Below are 11,762 nucleotides of genomic sequence, written 5' to 3'. Positions count from 1 at the left end.
CCTAAGACTTAACACTCACCTAGCTTCTCACCAATTTGTTGAATGTGACATCAATATCTTTTTTTGAATTAATTAACAAAAATTAAAAAATACTCCTTCCAATCTTGATTATAAATAAAAAAAAGACACATTTCACATTTATTAAAAAAATTAATTAATTTTATTAAATTATGTCATTTCCAATTAAAAATAAACATTTTTTCTTAATCATCTTTCATTGAAACTTGATATCAAACATAAAAACATATATTACCTTATTAAATGAAAGATATTTTCACTAAATAAGATATAGATAATATTTCTAAATCTGAAATTTTTAAGACAATTTAGATTATTTTTGTATCCATGTCAGCAATGATTGACTAATAATATGCAAAGATCAGAAATATAAGAAAACAACTAAAATCTGACTTAATATTAAAATAATATACAAGAGTTAATTAAAATAAGATCTTAAGATGATGAATAATGATAAAGTTTTGTCTTTTGATTATATTTCTATTTTATTTTGAAATATGTAAGGAAATCATACATCATTTTAACCACTGAGTTATTCAATGAAATTTAGAAATAAAAGGAAATTAAATGCTAGATGAATATATTCACTTTGGTTTCTATCTATAAAAACAATAGAGATATTACATTGTATAAACTACAAAGAAATAAAATTTATTAGACATTATGATTAAGTACAGATTAAGAGTGGAATTTGTTTTGGTATTTAAGTGAATGTGATAATATTGTGTGATCCACGTACTCAGTCTGGTCTAATGAGATGTGGTTGGTTTTTGTTGTTATTATTATTGTACTCTTATGCTTATCTAACTATATTCCTGAGTGACATATAAGAGACATTAATTAATAAGAGAGATAAATAAGGCAAGTGAAAAGTAGATAAAGTGTATAGTTTTAAAATGTTTTTAAGAAGAAAAAAATATTAGTTAATTACATTTGTTAATCCATGAGCTTCTGATCTAAACTGAACTTATGGAAAGGAATCGAAAAATTATTTAAATTCATTGATTTTTGGTTTAAGTCTAATCATTGGCCATGATGCAAAAATAAATAAATAATTAAAACTTGATGTTTTCTTGTTACAAAATATATATGCCTCTATCAAATAATTTTAAATTGAATTTTTTAATGTGTGTTCATAGGTTTCTATGTTAATATAAATTAAATATACCTTATTAAATTAGAAGTGTTTGTCACTTTTAATTATGTCTCACACACATATATATATATATATATATATATATCTTAAATTGTAAAAGGTGTTGTGAATGTAGAATTATTCTTAGATACTGGCCATCAAAATGTGTTTGGTCATTATCTAATCATGTTTATATCAATGTGTCTCTCTTTGTACTAACTACAAACGCCTAATTAGGAAAATTGCCCCTTGCTAATAATATAGAAAATTGTTCTTTCACTAATAATAATTATGAATATAATGATAAACCGAAAATCATTAGGGTACGTAGTATATCAAATATCTTTTATATATACGTTGGAGAAATTATGCTACATATGATATAGAACCTAAGACAATTCACGAGTACTTAGAGTAATTTGTAACTTATCTGTCATCGTCATCCAAAAAAAAAAAAGGGATAAAGAAAATAGGACCACAGAGGTGCTATGCAACTTTTTCTTTTTTAGCATTTGTCTAATCTTCCATGAAACACCTTCGATCACCACAACCCTGACAATGGTGACAGATTAATTATTATGTATATATAGCTAGCTTATAGTTACTTTTAATGATCGCATATTGATAAATGATTGCCGACCTCAACATCCACAACTAGTTAATTAATACAAATTAAAGCAAAAAGGGGGGCAGGGAACATTCAAAATAAACTTTCTTATTTATAAACATTTAAACCCTTTGAGTTGTCTTCTTTCCTTATCATCACACTGAAAAGAAAAACGGAGCTAGGACCACAAAATTATATGGTACGACCTTTTTTAACTAGATTTTGTGCTGTTGTTTTCCATGAAACATTTTTCATCCTTGATTGTTTTTTACTCAAACTCAACAGCGGACTATTAGGCATATACATAGACTACACTCGATCGCAAACTTTATGATAATAATTGTGGACATCGACCTCAATAACTTATATTTTTTTCCAATAAATCAATTTTTTAGTTATAAAAAATGTTAAGGATCTCTCTTTTCATTAATGATATAACTAAAATAAAAAATATAAAAAATAATCATTACCGTACTAGTCATTTTGATAGGATTAGGTTAGATCGAAACTCAAAATCTAATAAAGTATCAGAGTGAATCTTAACTGCTATTGTTCGACCTATTAGATTACTCGCTATCAAGATGGGTGCAATCTTGTAAACTTCATATTCCAGGTGTTCAGTCCTCGACACCAGAGGTGCGGCCATTTGCTTTTATATAAGGGAGCAATGTTAAAACATGCATGTTATCCTTTAGTACTTTACTCTCAATGGGTATATTAGATTTAGTATTATTTAGGTGAGCCTTACAAAAGTAACACCAAGTTTGTTTTAAATTTGCACTCAACCGAAACACATGCTGGAAACGTGTTTAACATCGTGCTAAGGCTGAAAATCTATACGTTTTTAGAAATATGTTGACTGAAGCAATTGAGAAGTTTCTTAGCTAGAATTAATTTTTACACTCAATTTTTAACAGAGAATTATTGTACTACAATATAACACAAAACGCATGCAAAGTTGGCTGGCACAAGGACCTTCCCGAATTGGCAGAAAATGGAAAAAGAAAAAATATCGCAACACAAAACTGGTTCACAGCTAATATTGTCTTAAAAAACATTATGACACACATGCATTCTTAAACAATTCTACCAAAATAAAAGGGATTCATTTTCCAACGCGTGGAGAAAGCTAAGAAGTTTGATTGGCCAAGAACGTTAACAGAGAATTGAAAATGGTGACACGATAAGATTCCCATGCAGATGTTGTAGCTTTAAAAGGTTAAAAGTCGGAATTTGAAAGGTCAGCTGGTACTTACGTTTGGGCCAATGTCCTACTGCTCATTGGTCCTATATCTGTTGACAATGTTTTTGATGGTTAGTACTGGCATCCAAACATGCCCCACAATTTTCTCTTCACAGTGAACTCGCGGCCAAAAACATTGCTCAAGCATTTTTTTCGTATCTCTAGGATGAACATATATATATATATATATATATATTTGCATTCAACATTATCACTCACTATGTCTCTACATCTACAGGCATTACATCGTCATTCATCGATCTCGATCTTTTCATTTGATATGACTCTCTCTGGACAACAGCCGTGAGCTATCTTGATTCCACACACTTGATATTGTGGTTCTAGTTCATCAAATTATTACACTTGCTATTCCTGTTTTTGTTTTCTGTCTTTCCAGTTATGTTATTGCTAAAATTCTTGACATATGGAATGAACAAGAAAAGTTGACTTATAAAAATAAAAATATTTCTTTTCTTTTACTTTTCTTTCAATTTAAATTTAATTTTTTTTCACTCTCTTTTCCTCATTCTAAACATAGAGTAAGTTTGAAAAATTAATTTTATGACTTTGGACCATAAAATATTTTTAAAAAAAAAATTCTACCGTGAAAAAGTATTTTTTTTTTTATCTTTTCCCATTTCATGTTTGTCCTATTTCTTTTCTTCATCTCTCCACCGCAGACAAACAATGTGGGCCGCTGTCGTCGTTGGGGTTCAAGAACTTCCGCCGTAAGGGTCGACGACACCACCACGTACCGCCAATCACAACCCTTCACAGATCCCACTCCCTGAAGACCATTGTAGACCCATCAACCAGCACCATAGTCACCCCAAAACCCTACAACAGCAATGAAATCACCATCGATCCCTCCATCGCAAACAACAACTTAAAAACATGAACTAAAACTTAACTCGGTGCAACAGTATTTTTACACTGAACAGTAGTCTAAATATATTTTAAAAACATTATAAAATATAAAATATCTTTCAAAGTTATGTGTAAAATATCTATTATACCCTGACTTAATATTTCTAAAAAAACAAAAATATGTTTTCATTTGAACCCCTCATCGCCCATAACGTAATTCCTGCAAACCCCCCCCCCCCCCCCCCCCGCAGAATGTGGTTGAGAGAAGAAGAACGAGGCATGGACTCTACTCAAGCTTCGATCAATGTCTCCAGAAGCATCCAATCCAATATGTATCGGTGAAGTATATCCAAAGAGGATCGTTATTGAATACATAAAACAAATTGAATTATCTGACCTTCATAAATCATAGGTTTGGATATTTCATCTATACATGTTAGTGATGTATCCAAGAGAGATTCAGTTACGTGAAGTAAATTAAATTCTCGGCACTTCATAGATTGGTTTCAATAAACCATGACTTATGTCCACCTTTTCTACTTTAGCCTGCTATTTTTATTTTTTTTTATCTAGTGAGCCTAGCGCTTAAAATCCTCAAATTTCTTGAAATCTTCCATGCACTTCCTCATATATATAATTATCTGACGCCTACTTTATAAAAATGAAAGAAAAAAATAATGACATACTACTATCTCAAAAGCTTATAATTACAAACAAAATTCACAAACCAAAATAAAAAATGGGGATTTCATCTGGGTAAAAAAGTAAGCTTTTCTTGAAAGTACCCAGACCAAAAATATCTTTTGCTTTTAAACCAATTTTCTCTACGACCCCAGAAAAAATATGTTCTTATTATGACTCCTCAAAAAATACTCTTCCTTTATTGGCCTTTAAAAAATAATCAATGATTTGACATATTCTTGTCAAAGCTTTAATGCAAATAATGCTAGATTTTAGGGTAAATTAAGCTCCAACCATTGTGAGCATATATCTACACGTCAAAAGCTAATTTTATACACCAAACCATAATATACCAGAGGCACCAAGCAAACAAAGGCAAAGATTAAGTAAGTAATAAATGAAATTAATGCATGGAAACTCTAATATAGAAAGCCTGTCTGTCAAACTGTAGAATAGAAGAATGCGGCAAGATAAAATAAAATAAAATAAAAAACGAACATACCTAAATATAGCTCTCCTAAGAGACTCACTCCCAATTTTCCTAGTTTAAGGCTCTAAGATTCTACCAGTTACATGTCCCATATATAATGAAATGACCTTCAATACACACCTACTGGCAACAACAATTGCAATGTCTCATATCCTCAAAAGTGGGAGACTTTGAACAGACACAACCAAAAAAAGGAATGTCTCTAATATACTCAAATAGGATTTAAAACGTTTTTCAATCTTGATTAGGGTATGTTTCAGTGAATACACAAGTTAATAATCAACAATAGCTTAATATATATATAATTGATTTGTTATTCTTTTATAGTAACATACTAAATTCAGTTTCTTATTATGAAAAGTTTAATTTATTTTAGATATTTTTTCAAAACAACAACAATAATAACTAATCTCAATGTATTGATAAAAAAGTGTTCAATTTATGTAGTAATAAGATCAACCAATTGAAAACTTCAACAATATCACATAATTAAAACTAATATTTCAAAATAATTAAAAATATCATTTTAAAAAATTAATTTTTCCAATAAAAGTATTCAAAAATTATAAACACACAAGATTCACGTAGATGTGAGCATGGTATATATAATAATAAAAAAATACTCAAATTTAAATAATTAATTTATATTTATTATATTCTTTTAATTTATATATTTCATATAGGTATTGCATCACTATTATTACTCAAAAAAAGAATAAATCATAATAAATTTCAATATTAGGCTTAATATTTTTTATAATAACATGTACACTTTGATTAAGACAACATCTATATTTTCTTAAAAGGGTAATACAGTATTACTATTACTCTTAGTTCGTATATCATTGACAATTTTATGCTATCTTAAATTTATAAAGTATTTTATTACTAGTTTTCTTACTGATTTATTATTGTCTATAATGTTAGAGCATATGATGAATAAATGATTCAAAATAAGTTTGAAATTAATGAGTTTCATAAGGGATTTTTTTTTTTTATATTATGTGCACATTGTTGCGTACTTGTGATAGGTAGGTTTAGACAAAGTGGGGAAAAAGAGAGAGTTGAAAATGCCAAAGTTCAAGTAAAACTATCCTACTATTAAACATCCAAACAAGACATTCTTTTTGATTCATTGTTTAAACAAGACATTCTAAATACCACTAAACTAAATTTAACTATACAATCAAATTAGAAATAAAAACGACAATTATGTCCATTCATTTTATTACTAATATTATTTTTTATTTAAAAGTTGAGATACTTGCATTCTTGTTTCCCAAAATTATGTCCATACCTGTGCAAACGCATTGCACAGGTCTATATCTAGTTTATAAGATATTTTCATTCTTGTTTTCCAAAATTTTCTGCTAAGAAATCTCTTCCTTAGTTTTCCACCTCTAAATCTTCCCAGCATGTTTTTTTTTTTTTTTTTCTCATTGTTGATTGCTAGTTTGGTTATTAGATATTTAAATGCCATGTTTTTGTTTACCTCGCTTGTGCTTCGTTTCTTTTGTTATTTGCAGCCATGGCATTCTGTCCAGACGAGTTACTGTTATTTAAGATATGTTCTTATTTACCAGCAAAAGCAATTTATAGGTTTAAATGTACATGCAAAACAGTGTCCAATATTGTTGAGGAAACCGAATTTGCAACTAAGCAGACAGAGAACTCATTGAAAAAGGATGACACATGCTTCTTCCTTCGGCATGAGACACCTCAAACATATGATGAAAAAGTGGAGTTGTACCCTTTACCTGGAAAGCAATTGTCTTCTGGCGTGTCTGAGGATGTTTTGAGATTCTTGTCAAAGTCGTCAACAAGAATGTTGGCTTCCACTAAGGGATTGATTCTTCTTTGTCTTACAACAAGCAACACATACACACCAGCAGTTGAACTCTTCATTTGTAACCCAGCAACAAAGTCTTGGTCGAACATTCCTTCCCCCATTCAAGTTCAAGAAAAACAGTTATATGCTGATCCTAAAATGGTGTTGCTAGAAGAATGTTCCACCGGTTACATGATAATTCATTTTGAAGTCCAAACTGATTGGTCTGCAGATTATCCCTGCAACATATACAAGTCCAAGGAAGGTTTGTGGAAAGCAATGAAAAGAAGCTTCTATGCAGGTGGTAGGAACATGAAGTTTGAAATGCCAGTCTATTTGAATGGGGCAATCCATTTCATTTCAGATTGCTTTCCTTATCTGACTGAAAGGAGCCCATTTTATAGGCCTTATATAATGTCCTACAACCTTGAGAGTTGCCTTTCAACAATGCTGAGGGTGCCAGAAGATGCTACACATGATTTGAGTTGTGATTGTGAGATGAGCATTTTTAGTTGGGGAAAGGCTCAGTCCATGAGCATCTGTTTGGTGAGGCTAAGAAAGTCTGTTGTTACCGTTTGGATCTTGACAGATTATGAATCACACACGTGGTTCAGAATTCTCGAGGTAGCAACACAAGAGATGGGTTTGAGGGAGGAAGATCCTAAAATAACCGGGTTCACGGTTATCAATGGCGATCTCCTGATTTTGGCAACTGAAACAAGAGTCTACAGTTATGGTTTGACTGATGATGGAAACTGTATGAGGGTTGAGGAAATATGCCAACACAGATTCGCATCCAAAGTTTGCTTTACTTCCTACTCAGATATTCTTCGTCTCTGTGGACCAGGGGCTACATGTTTGCCTTGTTAATAAGGTTGTTGTTCTTGTCAAAGAAATTGCAATGAAGAAGTGGATGCTATCGATATGACCATTCAGAGTCCAACAATGTTTTCTTCAAGTTCCTATTGCTGCTAATGATTCTCCAAGATATAGCATGTTGTCTTTGCTTTTTCGGCGTTTCTGCTTTGTTAAGTGCTGAGACTTTGGGTTATCCTTTCTGGTTTTTGCGTTTCGTTCTTTCAAAATCACAAGTTGTACAGTAAAAAGTCTAGACCTAGTTGGGGTAATTTTTTAGGATTTTCAAAAATAATTTTGCTATCAAGATTATTTTTGAGAGAAATGATTTTTTTTTTTCACTTTCCTACTAACGAAATTAGATTCTGGGTGAAAAATGCACAATATTTATATTTAGATCTTAAAATAGACTCTACAGATTATTATTTTTAACCCTTTGTATTCGGTCAAGAGGTTCATCGGGAACAAATGCTATGCATGTCTAATGTCTTGTGGGACAACCAGTAAGCCGGGGAGTTTTTTTTTTTTTTTTTCTGGTCAGCGTTTTTTTATAATAATTAATTAACAATAATATGCAGTCTTTCCTTTCGTTCAACTTGGTTTGTTATGTCAAGGGTAAAAAAAAGTAGGCCAAAGTTGAGTGAGCAGAGCAGCGTGGGTTTGGATCTCAATCATAGGAATCAATCTAAATAGTTGTATTTTTCACATTTACTGAACCACAAAATTTAACATTTACTCTAATTTGATAACTATTACCTTCATACCTTTGGATTTCAAAAGAAAAAACTACACAACAAGGTTCAGGGTCATCGACTTTTAACAGAAGACAACCAAATATAGCTTCTTACATGTATCAGATAAAAATACAAGTTGCAAAAAGTGAATTCTCTTCACAAAGGTTCCAGATGATTATCAGCTATCCACCCATGTAAAAGATGATCATGCAGTCTCACCTACCAATTTCGTTGAAACAGCATTACTACATTGAGTATCTTTAGAAGATCAAGGATACTTTACTGAAATCCATTGCAGTGTGTTTCCTGGCTTTCTTTTGATTGGAAATGCTAGAGAGAGGAGGTAATAAAGAGTAACTGAAATATATTCACAGCACCAGTTTTCCTCATGCTGAAATGTCTAAATTTGTCAAAGGCCATAATAATCAGGATCAGAATCAAAATCATAGTCAGAAAAGTCGCTCCCTCCAGAGAATTCATAATAGTCATAATCATCATCAGACAAGAAATCTATGTCAGAAATCGCAGATGAGTCTTCATCAAGTGATCCATAATCAACATCAGCTTCAAATGGGCAGTCATCAGTGGGATCACATGGAAGCCGTAATTCTTTGATCTGTTCAGCACATCTTTTCCCCAAACTTCCTGCCAAGTTAACATTGAAACACTGTCGTAAGTCAAGAGATTCAAGGTGAGGACAGCCATCAAGAATAGCAAGCAGGCCTTCATTAGTAAGTTTGTTTCCAAAAAGCTGGAGATGGTGTAATGTGGGCATGGTCTCTGCAATAGCAAAAGCCTCCTCATCACACTCAATGTGCGGACGTCTGTAACCTTTCATGTTGAATTTCAATGTTTTTAAGTGTCGGCAACACCGGCCAACAGCTTCTAGAGGGTCCCTAGTTGGGTTAAAGCTGCTGATTGATATATCAAGCTCCTCCAGCTGAGGAAGCTCTTTTGCAATTTCACACAATCCTTCATCTGAAATTTGGTAGCAACATGCAAGACGTAGGCTTCGTAGATTACTTGTACTGGGAAATGGCAAGACAGTGCAGGGGGAGAAGTGTTACATAAAGACGAAACCAAAAGATTTGGCATGACATTGACAAACAACCTATATAGAGATACTACCAAAAGATATGCTGAGGCTTTGGTAAACAATATAAAAAATGTGAAATTGCAAAGTTAAATTTACAAGGAATGAACATTTTACACTCCAAACAAGAACCAAAAAGGCAAAATTAAATGTGTTATGACACAGGAATATTTCCTCTCAACTCTCATGTCAAATTTTAACATGATAATACTATATGTATGTCTCTCATAGTAGACATTAAATAAGTACAAGGCCTATATAATATCAATAGGTAGAGAATGTGAATATGGTATGTCATGTACTCCCTCTGGACTCATATAAACAAAAAAGAGGTATTGTACCTTAGACTTAAATATAAGCAAATCTAACTAATTTTGTCCTATTTAATGCAATCATTCCTAAAACAACCTTCATTTAATTCTAATTCTATTTTCAATGACTCCTTTTTATTCATGATAGCAAATTACATGAAGAACATTTTAGAAATAACCTTATTTTTTACTTGAGAATAGGAAAATTAAATGATGTCAATTAACTTCTTAATTAGTATGAAATTAGTTATTTTTGCTTATATATGAGTCCAGAGGGAGTACAACATCAGAGGATCCCTTCCCACTATGACACAACACACATAGTTTCAGCAATATCTACATCACACACACATCAATTCTACATGATATACCATATCTGCAATCGAAGACAATTGAAATATACCATTAAATCTATGTATCATCGATCAATATAGTCATCACTATTCACAGTCTTAACTCTCAATCACAGGCAACAAGAAATATGGGTTTGAATTATAATGAGAAATATAAAGGAATTAATAAATAAAAACTCTGCCCTCCGTAGTAGTGAGAAAAAAACACACTAAAGAACAAGGGAATCAAAAGCTTCTGTCTATTATTTTGACGAGGATATGCTAAGAACAACACTCTTTGACACACTTTTTTAACATTTTCTCTGTTATTGGATTTTTTTTATCCACAAATGTTAGTTTGTTAATTTTTGTTACAAATGTCAGTTGGGCGATCTCTCCCCCCTTCCGTCTCTCTTCATCCTTCCTCAACAAGTGGGCCAACCTTATGTCTCCTTTCTCTATTATTGGGTAAAACCCTACAATCGACGGAATTTCACTGAATAACAAGAATTTGCCCAATTTTGACAGTAATTTTAATGTATGAATGCAAGCCGTGGTTAGGGAACACAAATAAGGTATGATTAGCATCCGCAAGGAGACGTGCAAGTAAGTAACGTTTGAGAAAATAGGGAACAGAAAATACCTAAGCCCGATTAAAGAAAGCAGAGAAAGAAGTGGAAGATGACTCACGAATGGGTGATGTGGCGGAGGAGATCATCGGTGGCGAAATACTCGATGTTGATATGGAGCAAGTGGCCGGAGCTGTAGTCAATTGCGCGGTGGCACATGGCCAAGAACACGAAGTTGGTTTCAATGTCGCCCGAATTGCGCATGTCGATGGTGCGCCACAGGAGAGGCTCCTTCGAGATGCCGCGCCACACGGAGCACACGCGCTGGGCGCGCGTCAGGATTTCGATTGCGCCCAGCTTCTGGAAAATCGTGCACACCACGTCTCGCGGAAGGTCCAGCCAGTTTCGTTCTTCTTCACAATCTGCTACTACTGCCTCCTGCGTCGACGACCAAGACATTGGGAGAGAGAACTTTGGTTGGTGACGCTCACCATTCACCTATTTATTGCTTTACCCTTTCCCCTTTCTTTCATTGCGAAACTGGGAATGCAAAATTGGGTTGCCAAGCCCACTTATGGATTGGGCTAGCCCACTCTTTTCTGCTAGGAAATAATCTCTTCCCAAATGGCCCAAACATTCCTTCAACTTCTTGTCGAGAGAAGAAAATGAATAAGGATTGTCAAGAAACACTTGTTGCTACCTTTCCCCTGTTTCTTTTTTCTTTCACCATCCAATTTACTTTATATTGTAATAATAATGTTTATACACTATTAAATAATGTAGTTATTCAATTCAAACTTTAAAGAGTATACTACAAATATGAATATGATTATTGCATCCTTATGAGTTCCATTTTTTCTTTATTTTTCATTCGGGGAAATGAAACATTGCTGTTCTTTTTTTTCCAATAAAACTCAACACTTCACTTGCACACATTGACGTGTTTAAAGGGGGAATTATTAGGACGATTCAGGTGACGAAGAATTTAGATAATATGGA

General features: G+C 32.6%; 2 protein-coding genes across 2 annotated transcripts; one reads left to right on the top strand and one right to left on the bottom strand.

Moving 5' to 3' along the window:
* The first annotated feature begins 6,569 nt into the window (after positions 1–6,569).
* On the top strand, positions 6,570–7,739 carry LOC114388116. The gene has a single exon (XM_028348448.1). The coding sequence runs from the start codon at positions 6,570–6,572 to the stop codon at positions 7,737–7,739; it is 1,170 nt and encodes a 389-aa protein (XP_028204249.1).
* Positions 7,740–8,400: 661 nt separating this feature from the next.
* On the bottom strand, positions 8,401–11,453 carry LOC114388336 (F-box protein SKIP19-like). Its single transcript, XM_028348758.1, has 2 exons — positions 10,885–11,453; positions 8,401–9,486 (listed from the first exon to the last, which is right to left on the bottom strand). Exons 1-2 carry the CDS (start codon positions 11,220–11,222, stop codon positions 8,868–8,870), a joined length of 957 nt encoding a protein of 318 aa, XP_028204559.1. The 5' UTR covers positions 11,223–11,453; the 3' UTR covers positions 8,401–8,867.
* Between the last annotated feature and the right edge of the window lie 309 nt (positions 11,454–11,762).

The sequence above is a fragment of the Glycine soja genome, chromosome 15 (genome assembly GCF_004193775.1).
Source record: "Glycine soja cultivar W05 chromosome 15, ASM419377v2, whole genome shotgun sequence".
Classification (NCBI taxonomy): Eukaryota; Viridiplantae; Streptophyta; class Magnoliopsida; order Fabales; family Fabaceae; genus Glycine; species Glycine soja.
Note: the sequence above shows the minus strand (reverse complement) of the source record. Positions and strands in the feature narration are given on the sequence as shown.